The following is a 24,190-nucleotide window of genomic DNA, read 5'->3' as shown; positions in this document are numbered from 1 at the left end:
AATAAATCATCAGGATGGACGAGGGCCGTAGGAATCCTAGCCGACCTGAATTTCGCAAATTACCAGAATATACGTATATTGTTACCTAATAACTATTACCATATAATGTAACAAAATTTTATTCACCAAGAACGCATACTCGTGATGAATAGACGTGCAATCGGTAATAATGCACGTCTCGTCCTTCATTTCAATTTCTGCTTTGCTGGGAAACTTTACCGACCACGCATTTTCACAGCTCTTAACACACACCCGACGTGGATGACTGCAAGTTCTTTCGAGACTCTACGCCTTTACGGCATATGTCGAGGGTGCCTTGGCACCCCCCCCCCCCACCGCCACCGCGACCACCACCACCATGCGTATCCTTTCGAAACCACCGCCATTCACGGCACGTGAGTCACCCCCGGCCCAACCCACACCTTGACGAGCTTGTGTTCGACACCTTATTCATAAGTTGCCTCACTCGAAGTACAAAAGTGCCCTTGGGAGTGATCGTCGAGGAACGGTAAACGCCCTTGTAGGCATCGCTTGTATCGACCACGGCAGGCGCGCGAATAAAGCTATATACGTTCGATTATTTCCGAGTCGAGCATTTAACGAAGCAATTAACCCCCTCTTCGGCACCGGGAAAATCATTTTCCACGTGAGCAGCCAACGCGCCAGCTGTTCACGCTGTCATCCCTACCCCGCGTTCCAGCACATGTCGAACGGCAGGTGTTATACGCCCCCTTAGTCGCCGGTCACTAGCAAACGACTCTCACCCGGACGGAAGCGAGGAGCTATGAAGGGGATGAGTTTTATAGTAGCTGGACGGCCCAGGGGTGCTAAATTACCGCGTCCTCGGCGGATGTTCTCGCTCGACGTTCCTGTCGTCATGTGTAATAACGTAAGAATGGCTTCGTATTCAGGTCAGTTGATGCAAGCTTGTCGGGACTATGCCACGGACGAACATAACCGAGGATTCGCTGGATCGAGTGGCGATTGCGCCAATTTTATTTTCGCCGCGAGATAAGATTCCTTTTCCTATTTACGCATAAACCTGACTTTTTGTCTCTTATAATTACGGTATCGGTTTTCTTTACTCTCTCTCTCTCTCTCTCTCTCTCTCTCTCTCTCTCTATCTCTCTCTATCTATCTCTCTCTCGAACCGCAGCGTTCTGCTACTACAATTTCTTTAATAAATTGATATTACATGCCCGAGCAAGGGTGCATAAAACTTTATCTTCTCAAGTACTTTGAAAAGACTTTGGAGTGTCTGTAAAGAGAAGTAAGTTGTCGTATGAATTATAGCTCACGTACATTTCCTTACTTCTTTTAATATTTCATTTTAAATGTCGGCTATATAAATTATTGCATGAATTATTTTTATTATTATTTGTGTCGTCGACGATCGTTGTTGTTGTTGTTGAATTTGTAAAAGTATACAAAATTTTACGAGATATTATATGACTTTGATAAAATGACGTCTCGTTGCTCATTATCGGTATCATTGCTAACGAAGGCACGTACCCTTTGGACACATCCCTTACCATATTTCCATAAATAAGTGTGAATTACGATTCATGATAATTCACGTATCGTGTAATTCGAATAAACGCGAATTGTTGTACTACCCTTGGCCATGTTGCTCGCTAAAAGTATTTTACGTAATAACACGAAACGCTTGAAAAATCTTCATCCACCAATACGCGCAATTCTACGAATATATCGAAATTCACATAGTAAGAAAGCCAATGGTTTCGCTAAAGAAAAGTCTTGGGAGTGCGGTGAGCGCCAACCTCCTCCCATCGATTTAAATTTCAATATAAATTTTCCAAGTGCCCAAACGAAAATCCATATTACGAGTTGCATTAAGTAAATTACGTTCTTCTTGCACGAATAATCATATAAAGCAACCGCAACGGACGCAAATATTTTCAACGCGTACATGGTACGTGACTGGTAAAGTCGTGTTGGCCCACGCACACTCTCGCCCTTCAAAGTCAATGGCTAAAGAGCTCGAGCGATGCTCCGCTTTTCAAGAGTCGCGACGGTGGTTTATGGAATAAGGACAGTGAAGCACGAGGTGGCGAAAATAGTGGGAAGTCGTCGTTGCGAGCTTCGACTCTGATGGATGACGCGAGTTTCGCCGGTGATTAGGTTATACATTTTTTTACATTGCCTGGGGCACTCCAGTCGATCGGGAGCAGTCGTCCGTGTCTATTCTTGGAGCGAAGGAATGCATCGCCGGGGCGAGAAGAAAGTTAGGTAGGTAGGTAGGTAGGTAGGTAGGTAGATTAGGAGGTAGATAGGTAGGTAGGAAGGTTGGGAGGGTGGATGGTTGGGTAGTTGGGTGGTTGGGAGATTGGGAGGTTGGGTGGTTGGGTGATTGGGTGGTTGGGTGGTTGGGTGGTTGGGTGGTTGGGTGGTTGGGCGGTTGGGCGGTAGGAAGGGAGGGAATGGAAGAGGGGGATGTGACGGTGGCATTCGAGATATTTTTAAGAAAGTGGGTTAGATCAAGGCGTAACGCGGTCGAAGGAGCTCGGCGATATTTATCGACGTGACGACGGGGAGAGGCGACGTTGCGCTGTTTATCACTGAGAACGGGGGTCGGCTCGCGCATCGCGGCGTTTATTGCTTTTGGTCGCCGGGTTGCATTGTGCAAGGGGGCCACAATCAACGATTTCCCGAGCGATTATTTTTAAACCAAACACCCTTCGGGCGTTCGGCTAGATTACGTCAGCGCGGATTCGTCGGGAGCTTAAGTCAACGAGCCATCTCGGTCTCGGTCGTGACGCCGACGCGGCAATTCGCCCTCGCTTATGCGAATCGCGGTTTCGACGTGCGCAGAGGTCAACGGCACGTCCCGAGCCCACTCGCGAAATTCCCGACCTATGGAACCTCGATGGATTGCGTGGGCGCGCCAGATGTTCAATGTCGATGTCGCAAGCTCTGGACCGGGCCACCAACCCCCTCCCCGGCCTCACCTTATCGCGCGAAAATTATTACGCGCGAAGGTAAACAGAGCGGCGTGCGCGTCATATTGCCAACTCTTCGCGAACACTGCTCCGCGACCTAGGCGCTATTGCAAATGTGCGGACCTTTAACACGTTCGCTTCGCGTCTATCTGACGATTCCAATCAGTTCGCAATAACGGGCGTTATTTCGCCACACAAGAGGATCTCGCAGTTATAAGAGTGACTGCTGATCCATAGGTCTTATGCAACTCCAATCGTTATTAACCATAAGTATTACTATTATTATTATTATTATGAATTATTAGTTAACGCGCGAATGACCATCCATCGTAAAAAAGTAACAAACAGGCAAAAGAAGCGAATCAACAGCTGCGGGCGGATGACTGCGCTGTCTCGCGGAATTTTTGCATCACCGAAAAGTTTCCAAGCAACAGTAAACGAGTCTTGTCAACATTATCATATCCAAACGTTATTATCGGTAAAACTAATAACCGCTTTATCGTAATATAGGAGTGGGGGGACGGTAGTGGGGGTGGTGGAGGAACGCGTGGTAGAGCCGGGGAGCGGGATGGCCCCTTTGTTTACACGATTCCTTATCAAGCGGCCGCGCTCGTTTCACGTGCAAAATAAAAAATTCTCGCGAGCGGAGAAGCCAAGATAACGAAGGGGTGCAGTGGGGAGCGCGAGTGGGGGGAAATAAAAAGAGCGAGACTCACCGCAGACGTTGAGCCAGCCCTCGACTCGGCACGGGTACTCGAGCCTCATCCTCGTCCTCGTGGCGTTGTCTCGAGAGGGATGGTGGGTGGGTGGGAAGGCGTATTGGGCTTGGGACGGGGGAGGTGGCGGGGCTCGCGAGCACTAGGTTCCTCCCGGGCCTCACCCGAGGCGCATCCCCCGTGGGGCCAAGGGTGCGTGGAGGCGATCGGCGCGCGCGCGCGCGCGCAGTCGCGGACTGAAGACACGTGCGAAGCCGGTACGAGGCGAGCGGACCGGCGTCCGGATTCAAACTGAGCCGTGCCGCGGACGGACGCCACCGCTTTCCCACCCGGTGGAGACGAGACGAGTCGACCGGGGTGCCGCGGCTCGGTCGGTAAAGAAGAGGCGCGCGCGCGCGCGCCGACGGCATCCCCGAGGCTGCAGGAAGCCGTTTCCGGGAACCGGAAGCCCTCGACCATCGCCACCAACTGCTACGTTTCGCTGCAGCCCCGAGATCCTACAAGGTCAGTATAAGCTCGCGCGCTTCGCAAAGTTCGCTTCATTTTCGAATGATCCGCCCTTCACACCGGCCCTTCGCCGGCATTAATACCCACGAGACATTTCCTTCTTCCTCTTCTTCTTCAACTTTTTCTTCTTCTTCTTCATCATCTTCTTCTTCTTCTTCTTCTTCTTCTTCTTCTTCTTCTTCTTCTTCTTCTTCTTCTTCTTCTTCTTCTTCTTCTTCTTCTTCTTCTTCTTCTTCTTCTTCTTCTTCTTCTTCTTCTTCTTCTTCTTCTTCTTCTTCTTCTTCTTCTTCTTCTTCTTCTTCTTCTTCTTCTTCTTCTTCTTCTTCTTCTTCTTCTTCTTCTTCTTCTTCTTCTTCTTCTTCTTCTTCTTCTTCTTCTTCTTCTTCTTCTTCTTCTTCTTCTTCTTCTTCTTCTTCTTCTTCTTCTTCTTCTTCTTCTTCTTCTTCTTCTTCTTCTTCTTCTTCTTCTTCTTCTTCTTCTTCTTCTTCTTCTTCTTCTTCTTCTTCTTCTTCTTCTTCTTCTTCTTCTTCTTCTTCTTCTTCTTCTTCTTCTTCTTCTTCTTCTTCTTCTTCTTCTTCTTCTTCTTCTTCTTCTTCTTCTTCTTCTTCTTCTTCTTCTTCTTCTTCTTCTTCTTCTTCTTCTTCTTCTTCTTCTTCTTCTTCTTCTTCTTCTTCTTCTTCTTCTTCTTCTTCTTCTTTACCAATTTATTTATTAGTAACGCGGCTGTTTGTTTCTTACGTTTGATAGAAACCAATCTAGAGATCATCACGCGAGCGTTTTATTCTTTGGCTGCTGTAGCTTTCTAAGAGAAAGTAAGAATTTTGAAAGGTGATAAAATTGAGCCAATGTACGTGTGCGCGTTTAAAGTTAAATTGAATTCTGTTCATTTATTGTAATTAATCTCGGAGGAGAATAGTTACCAGATATAGAGAGATAAACAGATTGCAAATACGCGAAAGAAACTTTTCTACATTAGTAGAGCTTTCTATCTGCAATTTCTTTTACTTACTTTTCATTTAACGTTTGTTTTAACTTTTTAAGTTCTAAAAAAATTGATTTCCAAATTTAATGGAGAATGAAAACGAACAACCAAAATTCATAATTACTATTTATACTTTAATATAACTGTAAAGATAATTTCAATTATCATAAAGTTTATTATATTGTATCATTCGTGCTAATGTTGAAATAATTTGCATTTTGTAAATCATAAATTAAAGTTATAGTTATTTCGTTATTTTGTTAATGATAATTATTATGTAACGAGAAAACAATATTTCAATTTTAACATTACCATGGCGTACAACGCAAAACACATTGGGAACATTTGAGAATTTCCATTTTAAAGCACAAAATTCTCTATCCCTTCCATTATTTCGTGCAGAACAAGTGCCTTAAAAAGAAAGCTCTGGCTGATCTGTCGATAAAACAATATCGATCGGTTTTTCGCTCTGCACGCGAGAACGAACTTTCCAGGTCGCCGGTTTGTCGATATTAGTAAGATGATAAGATGACTCGTCGTCATCTGCATTCTTATCTCACCTTTTCTATTCGCTGAGCAAGTGGGTTATCTGTCGTGAATTAAAACGAAATCTGTACACGTACGGGACGGCGATAGTACAAGGAAATTTTTAACGAGTCCATAATAATTAATTTTTCATTTGAATTCCCAATTTTTTCCCAATGATTAGTGAATTAATTCACCAATGATTCGAATGAAATTTGTCAAATTGCTTTTAGTTTTAGCTAATCCATTTCAGCAGTAAGAAGTGTGAAATATTTTCGTAAGCAAGTAGCCATTTTATTATGAAAATTCATTTGGATAATTAGTTTTTCACTATGACAATTAGTTGATCCAATCCTGAAATATCGATAATTTAAATAATCGTGACATATTTAATGGAATAAATTCACTCACCACTATATAGAAATATTATTTGAAAGCAAAAAATTTATCAATACGCTATTTTTTGTATTTTGCTTTTTTTTTTTTTTTTTTTTTTTTTTTTTTTTTATTAATAGTATATAATTTTAATTTTACATGAAATTGAATTTGTTAAGATAAAGGACGCCAATGTCTATCGTAATATTAACTGAAATTCTTTCCAACATGAAAATCTCTCCAAATAAAATATTTTTACTTTCAAATTTTAAAAGCTCGTACAATTGCTCGTTGCGATTAAATTAATCTCTTAAATAAATATGATGATATACTTTTCAATTATTAATAATCACTTGCATGCATTCGGTAATATTGTTCAAGGAATGTTCAAGAACAACAGATCGCATGAAATTGTAATTATTGTAAATTTGTAAGAGAAAAATAATCGTTTAATTTGAAATTCTAATCGAATAATTCTTCTTATTATTACAATTTTCTCATCGTTATTTTTGTTAAATTGTTGGGTTTTAGAAGACGCGATTGTTCAGAATATGATATTTGTCGTCTGCTTGTTAAGATGTACATCGATATGTTCGTCTCGTACTCCTCCACCATATGCCATTATAATGTAAAATTTTGGAATTTGAAATTTTTTGCGATAACATAAATATATTCTACATAATTTCAATTTTCTTACGTTTAAAATCTATGTAATATGTAATGCAATTTAATGTAAAACGTTGATATTTATTTGCCGTTGTTTGTCATGTGTAAAATTGTTTCACCCAATGTTCATCGTACCTTACTGCAAGCCCATTAAATTTGAAATATAAATATTGAAATATCCCTGAAAGCGTGCATTATTAACGATTTTAAGAGGTTGAAAACTTGAGCTTTAAAAGCGAATGTGGAAAGGGGTATTGCGTATACGATCAGTATGCGCGCGCGCGCTCGTGAGTGAAATAGAGAGTGCGCGCGTGGGTGTATGGGTGGGTGAAAACGAATCTCCAGCGTCGTTTGAGAATTTCAGTTTTAATGGAAAATTCAAAGTTAGAGCCATCTATAGGCGACCAGTGACATTATCAAATGACATTACGCGCCTAGAGAGAGCACCCGGGCACGTACACTCTTGCTTGCCGTACACGGACGGTAAAAAAATTACTTCCTTTTCTCCTTACAAACGGTAAGCTACACGGGCTCTCGTGGCGCGTCACACGCACACAACCAAACGCCCGTTTACTCAAAAAGGACAAGGGCATTATTATTATTGTTATTATTATTATTATTATTATTATTATCATTATCATTATTATCATTATTATCATTATTATCATCATTATTATCATCATTATTATCATTATTATTATTATTATTGTTATGGGGATGTACGCGTATGTAGGGAAGTGAGAGTGTATGGGTGGCGCGATAATTTTCTCGCGCAAAGAATTTTCACTCGTCGTTGAATCCACATCGGGGATTAAATAATGGTAAATAAGGCGTTGTCGCAACAAAGTCTCGTTCCGCGCTTAATAAATGGTAAGCAGCGAAAAACCGAGGATTGGCCGATTCGGAAAGAAGGACGAGCGACGTACGGCGAACCCGAGCCGCCGCGTTTAAAAATCAATATATGGTTGAAGGGCGGGAAGGGGCCCTATGTCCTCGGTATAATAAGTCAGCTGGAGCGCGGGTTTGCGGCCGTAAACGTCGTTTCCAGCGTCGACGGTTGCGTCGCCTAGCCCCGGCCGAGACTCCTCCTCGACGAGAGTTTCAACGCCGCGCGAGGAGGCGAGGCGCGAGCTACGGGGCCGAGGGCGCATGCGCGCCACCGGAGCCGAGCGAGCCGCTGCTGCTGCCCGCCGCCGCCGACGAGCCGCTCCTCAGTTCTGTCAAAATGGCGCTCAAGGCACAAGTCGGTCAGAGTGAGTACACTGCCTGCTATTGTCGTTTATTTATCCTTGCCCCGTCAGGGCACCGCCATCGCCGCGGAGGAGAACTCGACAGCGCGCCCGGGATATTGTCACTGCGTTTGCTAGGGAAACCGCGAGGACGTCACCGGGGAGCTCTCCGTTGTCCCCTCGACATTGGCCCGAAACATCATCGGTTACCCCTAAGCATAGGCCTCTCCGAACGTTTTCAACTCCACCCCTGCCCAGCCCTTGAACTGCGTGCCTACGTGCCTGTGCGCGTGTGTGCCCGCGCGCCTGTGTGTACCTGCGTTCCGTACGTCTGCGGTTGTGCGCGCTAGTGCGCCCGTCCTAGCTACCAGCGAGTGTGTGTAAGCGCGCGCGCGCGCTCGCGCTACTAGTTTGCGTGAGTGTGTGGGCTCTCGCGCTCATGGCCACTCAAAGCGCGTAATTTATTTGACGAATCTATCGCCGTTGATGCGACACGGACTTATCGACGGGCTCGGTACGCACGGACACACGCACGTACAACCGTTCTCGCCCTTTGCTTGTACTCGCAACAATCGCATCCTCCTCTTCTTATCCATATTGTCGAGGAAATTAGCGTAATTGATAGTGAAAGAATACAAGGACCGTGAAAGTTAGCCTCGAACTTATTGCTTATTATGCTCGAGCTAAAAGAAATCGTAATTAATGACGAAAGCTCATGCTAATAGTCAGCGAGGATTCGTAATTCGGTCATATTGGAATGACCTTTGCTCCTTAACAATATCTTTTCCTCAATTATTACCAGCACTTTTAATAAACAATTTAATGAATCATCAGACTTCAATTCACCTCCAAATATTTCGTTTAATGCTCACTTGTGCTTTCACATTCGATAAAATTCTTTAAATTACAATGATGTCACCTATGGATTCTGGGACGATAATATTCGTAATTCCTAGTTTTTAGTCATACTTGAGTTTAAAATATTTGTATACCTGTCGGTAAAAATTGTCTGCTAATACCCTATTTCTCCATTATTCTTGAGGTTTTAGATAATTATTAAGGTATTTGCAGGACTCTAATCAGCTGACTTTATTTTGACTCGGAGGTCTTACGCAATACATAACTTTATTGTTTATGTATTCGTAAACCTCAAAGTCGCGACAAGAATGTTAAAATAATCCTAAACTAAGACATGAAATGCCTCATAATACTTTTAAAACATTTCACGTACGAACGTCTTCTTCTTACATCTTCATTTGCTTTTAACCAACCGAATTGAAATGTAATAACAATACAATCGGCGGGCACTTAAAATAGATTGGATTTATTATTAGCTAACTTTGTACTATCCGAAGTTGAAACTATAATTAACGAGCGGATTTAACGCAATTCCACATGTGGTGGTTGTACACATATACTCGTGTACAGTCCGGACAGTGGGGAACGCAATTTATAAACCAAACATTTAAGAGGATACAATTGCAGATTATAAATCATAAAAGAGTTTCGTTTGGATAAATTTTGGTTATCATGCGCGACGTCGATAAAAATGAAATTTAATTTTTAATCGCGTTAATGTAATTTCTACACAACGGTTATACGTCATTAAAATCGATCGTATATTTATTTACAATATAAGAGAATCCATTGGATATACATTGAAGTATGGAAATTTGATAAATTCCTATTACAAGGCTGTATCGCGGATGTTTAAAGTAGGTAGTAATCGAGCATTAAAAGAAAATAAATAATTCAATTAATCAAGTAGTCAAGTTAGTGTTTGGATCCTCGGCAAATGATGTCTCAATCGTCAATAAGCCAACTGGCCTGAATGATACTTTAATACGAATATCATCCAAAGTCATCCGTTTATGTGCGAAAATTATCCGCGCATTATTTCTCCCACTATCATATCTTCAAACGCTTAATTATTTAGTTGACGATAAAAATCCATGTCGATGAAATATAATAATCTCGATAACGCTAAAGTTTAATGCATTAATTTTTTTTTATATTATTGATTTTTAAATTATATTTAGTTTAAAATTATCTTCTGCTTTTGTCAAAGTATTGTCTATATCGATAAGACAGCTTTAACGTGAGAATTTATTACATTACGCAACTCGTGAGAATAATAATATAAAACATAATTATTACACTATATTGACATTATTACGACTACGTTAATTGTACATGCTTTTTTATATTACAATATATAATATACCACTTGTATAATTACCAAATTAATTGTTATATGTGATTTCAGAGAGTTCATTCTTAGATAAAAATTAAAAGCATGTAAAATTAAATATTTAGCCCTATAAATGAGTAGGATTAAAATATCCTTTTGAATTTACAATTATGCGTGATGTAATTGACAATGGTTGAAAGTAAAAATAGGTCTTGTCTATACGTAAAAACGCACTGATCTCGAAGAAATTTTGCATTTACTTGTTGCCCTTTAAACTTATTCTTTATTGGTAGATGTGACATAATGTTAATTAAATATTACATTAATAGTGCATATCATGCTTTGCTGTATTTAACTAGATAATAAATAATTATCCTATAGTACAATGCACATTATTCAATAGGCTAATCAAATTTGTAAATGTCATTCGTCCGTGTTACTATTAATGCTATGAGTATTTCAAAGTATCATTATTTAATTGCATTATTTTGAGAATACAATTCAGTTTTAAATTATTTTTGTAACTTTATTATGCTCGCGCACTGAGCTATAAACTGTTATATATATATATATATATATATATATTTTTTTTTTTTTTTAACTAATATTTACTAAGATAACAACTTCATACTGCTATTATAAATTAGATCTTTTTGTTCCTCTTAAAATTTCTTTCGAATTCTAAAAATTACTACAAATAATAGTGCGTATGTTGATAGTTTTTTTCTCAAATTTTCTCAATACGAAAAATTTTCATTATCGAGCGTCAAAGGAATGCGTTATTAATATCTCAAGTGTTAATTATGATTTGAATCATTCATCTGAACAACGGACTTTGTTTATTAAAAAAAAAAAAAAAAATAAAGATTTTTTAAAATATTGAACGAAATCTCAATAGTATTCAATAATATTCAATATAACATTTTCAAGCTCATTTCACCATTCGATAATAAAATAATTGTACAATAATAGCAAATTCAGTATTGAATATTGAAAAAACTTTGTAAAAGAAAAAATATGTAATATATCCTTCCATCAAAACTATAAAGTTTCCTTTAATCATCATTTTGAAATTAAGGATACATTTCGTGTTATACAATAATAGCATGTAATTTCAATAGAATTATACAATACAATTATTTTTATCTCGCTGGTATTTGCTATCACTGCTAACAATTATCGCCTCATCGCATGACACATTGGATTCGACCATTTTTAAGCGAACATAAAACTACGCAACTAAGAACATAAGGCATCAAAGTATCGCGTAGTACGTACTATTCGCAACGATTAGCATACTCTCACAGCAAAATGGTGAAAGCAAATCTCTTATTTAAAATCAATCAAAATTATGCCATTGTGGAAGGTAGGATGGACCGCTATGGAAAACCACGGCTGGTCCAGGACGGAATTCCCGTAGAGCTCGAAAGGAACGTCGACCGAACCGGGGCGCCAGACCGCGCGCGATCAATCCCATTCATGCTGATTGTTGCAGTATCCGCGACCTTTCGCCCCCGCGTTTTACACTCGACGAGCAAAAATATAGAAATCGCGTTGGAGGCGATTACGCGCGCGCTGGCGTGTGACGCGCGGCTGGAAAAGTCTCGGGGGAAACGCGGGGGTGCTCGCGTTCGTGACGTCGCTCGGCTCTCGGCCCCCGATCAATACCTCGATGGATCCCTCGCGAATGCGCCCGCGCGTGTCTGGCCTCCTTCCCCCCTTCCCCCACTCACTCGCTCGCTCGCTCTCTCTCTCTCTCTCTCTCTCTCTCACACGCACGCACGCACGCACGCACGCATACACAAACGCACGCGCGCGCGCGCGCACACACACACACACACCCACCCACCCACCATCCTCACCCATCCACGCGCATCCGACCGTCGGTGGGAGCGTGCATGTGTGATTTAACCTGCTTTCTCAGCGCCGACGACATAACGTGGAAATTCCCGTAACAGGACTACTTGACCTCGCGCCCGTTCTTGCGCTCTTTTTCTTTATTTTCCAATTTCGTGGAATCGGTTAAACTGCTCGACACGGAGGATCGGCAGATTTCGTTTTACGGACGCTTCGTCGACTTTTACGAGCGCAGACCTTCGTCGCGCACAATTTATCGATAAATTTGAGCTGTATGTAGATTTTTCATTAACCAGCCCGAAACTTTATTTATCTTGCACTCGTTCTATCACTCCGAGAAAAAAAACGAGATTTTCGTAGGTTTTATGCGAATCGAGTTACTCGTTATAATATTTAACTTCCACAAGGGCAATTAACGATAATAATGAAAATAACAAGAATGAAACTCTGAAAAAACTATGAAAATAAAATTGAATCGGTGATTAAAATTAATTCCATACACGCTTTTACTTCTGCTAATCTCAATAGCCGAGACTGTATTTTTTATATAAATATAAAATCTTTCAGTTTATTCATAGCTATCACAAAATAGCTAAAACAATGGACTCCCAAGCTTTCCTTTAATTCCTTTAATTCCTTTAATGGCGAATCAATTTGTGTCGAATTTAATGCATATTTTATCACTTTATTGACAATAAGCCGTGAAGATAAAAAGCAAAGGTAAAACATACTTTGCATCGAATAAAGTAGTCGATTCCCTTAATTTTATTCATTATTAACGAAAATAAATTAAAATTATTTACTACGCATTATAGAGCAAATGCTTTTGTCTTCATAGGCAAACAATATACAAATTGCGGGAGCATATAATTTAATGGAAAGCTCTTTTTTAGCTAAAAAAAAAAAAAGGAAAAAAAAAGGACAAAATCTCTACATCCATTGAATCGACGAACCAGCCGTAAAATTAATTTCAATGACTAGGCTTCGTATTTAAATGAAATTACGAAGGAGAAGGGCGAAAATTTGCTTACACAACGGGCAAAGAAATGTTTCGTGCTCCCTATAAGGAGAATTTAATTACTGATGAATCGCATATAATCGGATTAACGACGAAAGCTAAATGCCATTGCAATCGGCTTATAAGGCCAGTGCTTCCACCCTCTAAAAGCCCTTACGGCCAAACGATTTTCATTTCGCGCAACGAGCGATTGCCGAACGATGATGCCTGGGAAAGCCTTCACAGCGTCCTTCCAACTCTTACTTTGCAGAGATTATGAATGAAGTGATTAAACAGAAGAAGAAGCAGGCAGGCGGTCTCGAGTGGCGTATCCTGGTGGTTGACCAGCTGGCCATGCGTATGGTCTCCGCCTGCTGCAAGATGCATGACATAAGTGCCCAGGGCATAACCCTCGTCGAGGACATACACAAGAAGCGCGAGCCCCTGCCGACCATGGAGGCGGTCTACCTGATAACCCCGAGCAACCTCTCGGTCACCAAGCTCATCGACGACTTCAGCAATCCCACGAGGACCATGTACAAGGCCGCTCACGTGTACTTCACCGAAGGTACGCTTCGACGTCTCTTTATTTGTCCTGGCTTCCTCCGGTGTCCCGATGACGTCGATCGTTGCCGCTGCACTGATGAATTTTTCATTTTCTAACAGCGACTCACACAGAGTCGAGATCGAACGACGTCTAACGCTTTCTTTATTTATTTGTTTTATTTTTTTTTATTTATTTATTTATTTTTTTTTATTATTTAATTTTTGTTTTTTCAACCAAAAATCTTCCTTTACCGATATTTATGCATGTTTTATCTTGGCTTAGCCTCGGTGATTTATCGGATTAAACTCATGAATTTCGTTATGCACTTTATGATTACGACTCGTTGATTATGCAGGAAAAGCAGAAATATATTGGGAATAATTAATAATTATGGTTAGCATTGTATACAATTTCTTCTTGCACCTAAGCTGCTAGTCGCTCAGGATTAAAACTTAATATGCTTCATGATTCACATTATGAAAACATACATAATATTTCATTACTTTACATGCAAATGGTTATTCGCTCAATTAAAAATGCCACAGATACACATTTAAAGTCAATTTAGCAATTACTCTAACAACTCATTTTAACGGGTATTTTTACTAAAAGCGTATATTCGCTTGTATTTCTTTATTAAAGTTCAATATGCAATGTACTATGTACATTCCCAAGAGCACACGATTCGACCTCACGAAACTAGCCAATTTATGTAAATATTTGACATTACAGTTAAGCTTTAAGCAGACCTTATCATTATGTAAAACTTTATACATAATTCTTCCTCAATTATAATAAATCTAATATCGTAATTTCAATATTGAAATTCAGTGCAATTGTGCCAATTCAATTACGTAAAATACATAAATTGTCAATGTAGATCGGCAAAATAGTCGTCATGCCCAATCAACGATAATCAACGATAAGAGCGGATAATTTAATAATTATTATATAGTTAATAGGTTTACAGTTTTATGATTATAGTAATGGTGATATCAATGGGCGCTCTCCCATCCAAATTCAAAATAATAGGCAATTCACACGCACGCACACGCACGCGCGCGCGCGCGCACACACACACAGACACACACACACACACATATATATATATATAAATATGTATTTAAATATCTCAACGAACTCGTGTATATATGAATATTAATTTTTTTTTTTAACAATTGTTAGAAACTAATTTTAATTGCTTTCATCATTATTATCGAACGATGAAGAGATGAAATTTTCTTACCTAAACTAATATATTCTTGATTAATGATAACTTTGATTTACATTTCATTTAAATGCAATTTAAATTACAGAATATCGCTCATCGATATGCCATACAATGTTTTAATCATTGTTTATTAACGCACTTATAAATAATTTTTACGATTGTTTTTAAGCATCATTTTCTTTAAGTTATCGAATTAATTTATTTGATAATATTTGTAAATTGAAAATAGTTTAATTTTACCTTTTGCTTCAACAATTCCCTTTACTTTAATCTATTACATCGTTCGTTTTCAACTATAAATTATAACGTACAATAATTTTTAATGCTCTTGAAATAGAGAGTCAAAGCGATGTTATAAAATTGACAAATTTTATTCTATATATTTAATGGATTAATGGCAGCAATAAATCGAAGCAATGATAAATTCAATACACCCAGTGAAAACTTTATTTAAATTGACCAAATCATTATCTTAACATTCATAAAATGCAATATCAGTTTTATTTATTAATATAGCGATTGTTAGTAGTTTAGTAGATTGCAAAAAAATTATATTCATTATATAAATGTCACACACACACACACACACAAAACACACAAAACACACAAAGCACACACAAAACACATACAACACACACATTTCATTGATATCATCGGAAATTACGTAACGATCGAGAAGATTATTAATTTTTCACTTTGATACGCGTTATAATTATTATTAGTATAATAATTAACAGGATAATTTGGTTAGAATCTTAGTTTATTTATTTCCAGCATGTCCTGACAAGTTATTCACTGACTTGTGTCATTCGACGATAGCTAAATATATAAAGACATTGAAAGAGATCAACATCGCTTTCATACCATACGAGGAACAGGTAAATTTGCGATCACAGAATGAAAATTAAAAACTTTTATATTAACAACTGCAATTTTGCATCTGAAAAGGTCTCACGGTGAAGGGCTTAAACACTAAAAATTTACAGATCTCTTTCGATTTCGTTTAGTGGATGTTACAGAAACTATTATCATAGCATCGCCCATTAATTATATTTAGAGCATTAAACATGAATAAAACGTAAAAAAAAAAACAAAACAAAACAAAAAAAAACATTAACAATTTAATTGTTTCTATCTCTCTTTAAGGGTTTGGTTTAAAGATTTATACAAATATGATTGAAATATTTATATACTTAATTATGATTTTGTCTAATTAACATAAATCTTCTATTACGTCGCAGTTATTTATAAATTATTTGGTATAAATGTAAAATTGCATTACCATGATACTTTAATAATTGTTCTATAATATTCACTAATTAACAAGTACATGTAGTTGTCTTATAAAAATGTCAATACTCATAATCGTGTTTTTTATTTATACACTAAAGCATGATATAAACACAATAAAATGTTTGTAATAATTATTAACTGTAAGCGATTGTATTAATCTTTGACTCTTCTGTTTCCTCGGATAATTAAGTTAAAAAAAAAAAAAAAAAAATCATGTTGCATTCCCTATTTATTCTCTATAGCAAATTATACGAACAAATTGACTCGTTAAACATTGATAAATTATAGATACGTAAGAATTGACGTAATCGATAGATAATAAAACATTCCTTCTATCTTAATACAACTATAGTGCTTGTTATAAACAAAAAAAATTGCAATTTCTTAGCTTATAAATTCACTAACAAATTCGTCGCTTTTGTCGTTTGTCTCTAATTTATTAGTCACACAAGCACATCAACTAACATAAATTCGATGCATTCATGCTTGCACATGTTTAGTGTGTCCCGAGGAGATGTTCAATGATATCTGCAAGTCTCTTGCTGCTAAAAAGGTCAAAACACTTAAAGAGATCAACATCGCTTTCTTGCCCTACGAATCACAGGTGAAAACAGTAGAAATGACGTAGATTATAATCAATCATTTATACATTTTTTTCATTAAAATTTTTAATCCTTTAATCATTCTAAGGGTCCTCGATATCACGATCCATCACTTGTTGGAATATTTAAGCATAGTTGCTTTGAAAAATAATCGATAAATCTTTATTTCACATACCACGAAATTTTAATTTTGCCTATGTTTAATAAATAAATTTCTTTAATTATAATTCAGTCTTAGTATTTGTGAATCATATATTATTCTACATTTTTCATTTACAGATTTTTAATGTTTTACATGTAATTCATTGAGGCTTGCAAGTATTGTGATAACTTTTGAATTTTTTTTTTTCTTTGCTTTTTCATTCTTTTCTTCATTGCTTATCAATAGTTTATCAATTTAATAAATCAATTAATGTTAGTATTACAAAAACTAATTATTATATTTAATTTTACGAAGAATTATATTATCAATTGTGAACGTGTTGTTTGTTCTTCGTCATCTAATTTATCTCTGAACTTGAAGGTATAATATACAGTTTTTGTATAGTGAAATAATTTTAACTGATAATGAAATAGCTATTCAGAAATAAAATTATTTTACTTTGTTCGAGCGTAAGCTTACAGCTGTATAAAATTCATCCAATTATATCAAGTTTTTACTAGCACATCATAGCATCGCATAAATTTTTAATCTCACGCGATGGTATAGACAATAAAAAAAAAAAAAAAAATATATATATATATATATATATATATATATATTATATATTATGTTATTCAGGTCTTTTCACTGGATTCTCGGGAAACGTTCGCTTGCTTCTACAATCCATCTCTTATTAATGTAAGGAACGCAAATATGGAACGAATTGCCGAACAAATCGCTACTTTATGCGCCACCTTAGGTGAATATCCATCCGTAAGATATCGAAGGTACGTTAAGGGCTCAAATTATTTAATCACGGTTATTCAATGTGACAAAGTAACAAAATATTCTCTATTCTATTAACAACAATATATGAAATACATAATTAATCGTACCATGTACAATGTTAATTTGCCGTCATCAGTGACTTTGATCGTAATGTGGAGTTGGCTCAGATGGTGCAGCAGAAGCTCGATGCTTACAAGGCCGACGAGCCAACAATGGGCGAAGGTCCCGAAAAGGCTCGATCCCAACTCTTGATTCTCGATCGCGGCTTCGATTCCGTATCTCCATTACTTCACGAGCTCACACTGCAAGCTATGGCCTACGATTTGCTGGAAATCGAGAACGACGTGTACAAGTGAGTACGAGCATTTGCCTCTTGCTGACATTTGCATCAAATGGCTATATTTCGTTGACGTGGGAGTGTGGCGGGGGTGGCGGGGGTGGCGGGGGTGGCGGGGGGGGAGGGGGGGTAGTAGGGGGGGGGGGAGGAGATGGGTGAGAGACAATATAACTCGATATTTCTAATGTTTAATTATCCTTTCAAGATACGAAGCAACCGCCGGGCAGGAAAAGGAAGTTCTGCTGGACGAAAATGATGATCTATGGGTCGAATTGAGGCATCAGCATATCGCCGTAGTATCACAGTAGGATCACGATCAATACCTTATACAGCTCGATAAATTATTCAATGCGTTGAAACGTAATGTTTAATTTGATTTTTCAATTTTTTTTACTTCTTTTGTTTTTTTTTTTTTTTTGTTTTTCTCGTAGAAACGTCACGAAGAATCTGAAAAAATTTACCGAGTCAAAACGCATGCCTCAAGGTGATAAGCAAAGTATGCGAGATCTTTCACAAATGATAAAGAAAATGCCACAATATCAGAAGGAGCTGAGCAAGTATGCGACTCATTTACATCTTGCCGAAGACTGTATGAAGCGCTACCAAGGCAATGTAGACAAACTTTGCAAAGTCGAGCAGGTATGATGGCGAATATTGATTCTTAATAAGTAATTTGTAATAACTTTCGTATATTATTCGTTAAAGTGATTATTACATTGTTCATTGTCCATCGGTCATTTAAAATTCAGACAATAAATTCTGACATTAATAGGTAGAAAAAATACGACATCGTTATACGTATGCGCGTGCATGCGTGCGTACGTGTATGTAATGTTAATTTTAATCGAAAGTAGGGGGAAAAAAAGTATATAAATAGAGTCTGTTAATTTGCAGGATTTGGCAATGGGAACCGATGCCGAAGGCGAACGTATTAAGGATCACATGCGTAATATCACACCAATTTTACTCGATCAAACGGTCAATAATATGGAAAAATTGCGTATTATTGCCCTTTACGTATTGAGTAAAAATGGCATACCCGATGATAATTTGAATCGTTTGATACATCATGCTCAAATGTCACCAGAGGATAAGCAAACTATCGTTAACATGGCAAACCTCGGCTTAAACGTCGTAGTTGAAGTACATCGTTAAATTGAATAACTTATTTCACATAGGGAGTGTACTATTTAAAATTGAAAATATCGTTCCTTCGAATTTACAGGGAAATCGTAAGAAAATTTACACTGTACCGCGAAAAGAAAGAATCACGGAGCAAACTTATCAAATGAGTCGTTGGACACCCGTTGTTAAAGACATTATGGAGGATTCCATCGAAGACAAACTCGATTCCAAGCATTTTCCCTTTTTAGGTGGTCGAACAGCCAGTTCTGGTTATCATGCCCCAACAAGGTAAATTATAACCATCATACCATTTTTATCATTTTGAAGGATTTTAATGTATAACAATGTTTAAAATTCTCCAAGTCTTGGCAAAAACAAAATCAACGATCAATCGTCTCTGTTCTATTAGAGCATACTTTAATCGAAAATTTTTATTTAAAAAATTATTTTTATCATCTCTTACTTGGTTATATTACAGTGCTCGTTATGGTCACTGGCATAAAGAAAAAGGACAACAAACAATAAAGAATGTCCCGCGCTTAATTGTCTTCATTGTGGGAGGTTGCTGCTTCTCAGAAATTCGTTGCGCCTATGAAGTTACGAATTCCACTAAAAATTGGGAGGTTATCATTGGTAAGAAAATATTTAAACCTTTTATATAGTTATAATTTGCAAAATTTAACATTATAAAACGAAATAGAGGTCTAGTAGTTCTAATTTTTTTTCTTCATTATATCTGATGTTTAAAAAAAAAAGAAATCATTCCATCGTCTATTACGATAAGATTTTCGTTTAATTTTCACTTTTGTACTTTGCGAAAAAATGATCAACATCAAATTTCTCTCTCTCTCTCTCTCTCTCTCTCTCTCTCTCTCTCTCTCTCTCTCTCTCTTATAATTTGTAGTTTATATGGTAGAGTTTAGAAAATATCATCTATTAAAACAATATTAATTCAACTGTTGGCATAATTAAACACACGTTTTATTTCAACGACCGGAGATGCTTTTAATCGATATGACACGAGGATATTTATAATTACTGATTCTTTATTAAATCAATCGATTTTATTTCTATTCTGCGTATATACGATACTGCCTGTGTTTGTCCAAAAAACGTATTTGCATGGTAGAAGAAAATTTTAGAAAAAATAATTCGCTCCATGAATTTGAATTACTTAATAAAATAATATTCACAATATTTATTGCCTATTTATTACAACATTTCTCTTCCGTAGGTTCATCGCATATTATTACACCAAAGTCCTTTTTGTCCGAGCTGTCAAAACTCCACATAAATTGCGCATAATTCAATTTTAAGGCTAAACAAGATCTCTAACATTCCCCGCATTTCAATGTAATTAAAGAAGCTACATATTGCTAAACTAATACCAGAAGCTCTGGTCCGGTCATCGTTAATAGATTATTTCTGATACTAATGATAGCACGTGTCAGCAAAAAGATGATAAATAAAAACAAAAAAAAAAAACAAAAAAAAATAACAAAAACAAAAAAAAATAACAAAAACAAAACAAAAAAAGATAAACAAAACCAAATTAGTTAATACGCTAGGAAACTAATGCACTTGAGTCAATTTACGTAGCAGCATGGATAAACATTTTTGCTATTACGGGAAGAATGATAATTGAAATGCTGATTATTGAAATATTCACGAGCCGAAAGAGAATAAAAAATCAATTTAACTGACTTATGTATACATAGTTCACAAACACACAAACACACACAAACACACACAAACACACAAACACACACACACACACACACACACATATCTAGCACTAAAGGAGTTACCTGGTAATAAAATGCCCATGTGAAATGAATAATGACGAATAGATTATGAATTTATTGGTGAAATGGTTGCTTGACTTCGTACCGGGTGAATATGTTCTTAGAGTCTGGGAAAATTTTTTTATTCCTAATTATATATACGCTACGTGAACATCTCCATTGGGCTGTTATTTATATAATATACGCATGTATATAATTGGAGCGATTTAAACGATCGAATCTAGATAAATGTAGGAAGATTTATCACAAGAAATATGTAATTGTTTATAAAAAAAATTCCCAGGGATTGTGCTGTAAAAATTGAGTATTGTGTTAAATTATTTGTCTTAGTGGTTGAAAAGTTTTTTGGAAAGTAAGATTGACTTTCATAGTTGTTGAGCCAGAGTTGGGTGAACGCGAATAAAAGTGAACAAAATGATTAATTTATAACGAATGAATTATACTTAAATGATTAATTAAACAAAAAAGAAAGAAAAAAAAAATTTTTTTCTTTCTTATTATTTATAATTTTTAATTCATGTCGATTACAGAAAAATGTTCAAAGTATTTTTATCAGAAGTTTTAAATAAATCGTTAGTTAAAAGGAAAAAATCGTAAACAATGTATCTCCATAACCACCATAATCGAATACCGAACAAACAATCTTTTACGAAATTATAGATAATAAAAATATCAATGAGAGCAAAATCTATTGTTGTGCGATGTTTGGCATTGTCGAAGAAAATTATGACCAATCTGTAAGTGTTAATTATTTATTACATCGGCATTACAATTTGCAACTTCATTGAACTTTTTGTCGATACGGGGCTCGCGGATTAATCGATAAACCACCAACATTTACGTAATCTTAGTCCTATTGAAAGAAGGTCTCGATCGAAATTAATAAATATTGCAGCTTAAACGTACTTATTAATAAATTTTAACATAAAAGTGCGCGTTTAAATTGCCTTCAATTATTCAATGCGTACTCGCAAGATGTAACATTTTTCTCGTTTAGTTTATTTTTAATTCCGCCCCCCCCCCAGATCAATGAATGTCCCTATAAATTCAGCCATTGCTATCAACGATTTAACATTTATTGCTCATTCTAATGAATATTCTTCGTATGTCTCATTGTCTCATGTTTTTTTATATAATTATCTTGGAAATGCATTTATACGAATATTGAGTTTACATTAGAATTTATAATTTACAAAATTTCAAATACGTGATAGTTTGAACATTACAACAACTATGCTATACATATGGGAATTAATGTATTGAAAAATTTCATGCAAATGACTAATTCATCATCGAATATGACAATGTCTATTATCATTGCATTAGTTATGTACGAATAATAATATCAAATGTAAAAAGAAATGCATATTGAATGCAAAGTGTCACTACAGTTTATCATTCTCACATTAAATAACTTACATCATATAATTACACCAAGCGAACATACTTTTGCTTTCTCGTGCAATTATCTGCTATAATACAGTGGAATGTTATTAATGTGATCACACAATACAAGTATAGATGGTCATTAATAGAGGATAACTGCTGCTAGTATTTTAGGGGTTTATGTTTGGTCGATGGACGTTTGTCTGTTAATTGATCGTTCACGAATTAAAGTACGTTATGATTAAACATTGCGGTTGTACGGCAATGGAATTATAGAGTTTACGATATTTATATGCATATGTATGTATATATGCCCGTATACATAAGAATTATGTATGTAGTTGTAGTCCAAAAGTGTTGCGCTTATAAAAAGGTCTACGCGTCAATGTAATACAATTTATCTTATTATGGAAAGTTCCATTTTGGTTCTGTCGACGTTTGAAAAAATTATGTATAGCGAAGAAGTTTATTGTACAATGTTTTGCTTTATTATTGTTAATGATGAATCGATATTATTTTCTAAATAAGTATTAAGCATATTTATTAACGAAATATTAAACATTTATTATTCGTAAAAGATGATAGTTTTATTTTGTATTCAACTTTAAGTTTTTAAATATACTGTGTACAAAATTTTTATAATTTATTAGAATTGCTCTGCTTGTATATTAAAATAGAATTCATAACAATTGAAATTGTTTTTAAAAATCCTTCGACTCCGCTCATTTCTAATGTACTTTGCAATATTAATAAATAATAAAATAGCAAATATCAATATTTTAGTCAGATTTATATTATTATTTGTATTTATGTAATTTTATTCAACTACTTTTTTTTTTCTTTGTTAACTAATACATTTATAAATATTTATTCCTATTGAATTTTCAAGATTTTGTTTAATTTTTGTATATATATATATATATATATATATATATATGTATTTGTAATATTTGTTATGTAAATCTTTTACAATTACACATTTTTATAACCTCAACATATATAAACATATAAATACATAATTATATATAAACATCTTGTGACTTTTTGTACATTTTAAAATTATATTTAAAAGTAATCCAAATAATTAATAATCAATTTTAATGATTAAAATGAAAATTTATAGTTTTTTACGATTAATCGTTTACAATATTATTTAATGATTTAAATTTATTGAACATCATTAATAAGTTATATGATAGTGAACAAAATCCAAATCGAAGACTTAAAAATTTTAAAAATCTGATATTTAAATTCATTAAACACGTTTTATATTTTTATTTGATCAAAAACTCCTCGCTTTTAATAACAAATATATTTTCCATGTATTAAAAATGTTATAATGTAAATAAATATAATTTTATTTAAAAATTATTCAAATTATGAACGTGTACAAACTATTAAATAATGCCAATTCTATAATAATTATTAGAAATGATTTTAAAATATTGTATTTCTATAATATTTTATTTATGTACGTTAATTAAAATTAGTAATTTTTGCGAAAGCGCTGTAAAGAATAATCCAAAATTGAAATTTTATATTAAAATTTTAAATATAAATATTTCTGGACTAATCATAAAGCGTAATTTATTTGTATTTCAAATATTTATTTAAGCTTATACAGTTATAAACTAAAGGTGATTGTCGTTGAAATTCATAATTATACAACCATTTGTTAATATGAGAATTATTTTTATTAAATTAAAATCTCGAATAATCAATTTTACTTTATTAAATACTGACGATGAAATGTCATTGAAAACTTATATGTGCTGCAAGTGAATATTGCATATTTCATAATTTCATAATTTTTCGTAAAATTAAAATGTGCACCTCTTACATTAATTTTATAAATATTTGAGCAAATTTTATAATAAATATTTTAAAATGTCATGAGTCAAATTTTAATGAATATTAAAAAATAATAA

The 24,190-nt window shown here is 35.6% G+C and overlaps 1 protein-coding gene across 1 annotated transcript; it reads left to right on the top strand.

The window, feature by feature from the left end:
• The first annotated feature begins 7,932 nt into the window (after nucleotides 1-7,932).
• On the top strand, nucleotides 7,933-20,531 carry Rop (Syntaxin-binding protein Rop). The gene is made up of 11 exons (XM_011502045.1): nucleotides 7,933-7,984; nucleotides 13,277-13,573; nucleotides 16,577-16,680; nucleotides 17,460-17,608; nucleotides 17,746-17,961; nucleotides 18,152-18,250; nucleotides 18,378-18,585; nucleotides 18,841-19,089; nucleotides 19,172-19,359; nucleotides 19,550-19,704; nucleotides 20,306-20,531. The coding sequence occupies exons 1-11, from the start codon at nucleotides 7,957-7,959 to the stop codon at nucleotides 20,374-20,376; spliced, it is 1,764 nt and encodes a 587-aa protein (XP_011500347.1). The 5' UTR covers nucleotides 7,933-7,956; the 3' UTR covers nucleotides 20,377-20,531.
• The last annotated feature ends 3,659 nt before the right edge of the window (nucleotides 20,532-24,190 follow it).

This window comes from Ceratosolen solmsi, unplaced genomic scaffold (assembly GCF_000503995.2).
Source record: "Ceratosolen solmsi marchali unplaced genomic scaffold, CerSol_1.0 scaffold43, whole genome shotgun sequence".
Classification (NCBI taxonomy): domain Eukaryota; kingdom Metazoa; phylum Arthropoda; class Insecta; order Hymenoptera; family Agaonidae; genus Ceratosolen; species Ceratosolen solmsi.
Note: the sequence above shows the minus strand (reverse complement) of the source record. Positions and strands in the feature narration are given on the sequence as shown.

Bases quoted from the DNA above. Each gene is read 5' to 3' on its own strand.
- Rop (XM_011502045.1), top strand. From the start codon at position 7,957: ATGGCGCTCAAGGCACAAGTCGGTCAGA. The intron at 17,609-17,745 runs GTACGTTAAGGG...TGCCGTCATCAG, and splicing joins CCATCCGTAAGATATCGAAG to TGACTTTGATCGTAATGTGG. The intron at 18,586-18,840 runs GTATGATGGCGA...GTTAATTTGCAG, and splicing joins AACTTTGCAAAGTCGAGCAG to GATTTGGCAATGGGAACCGA.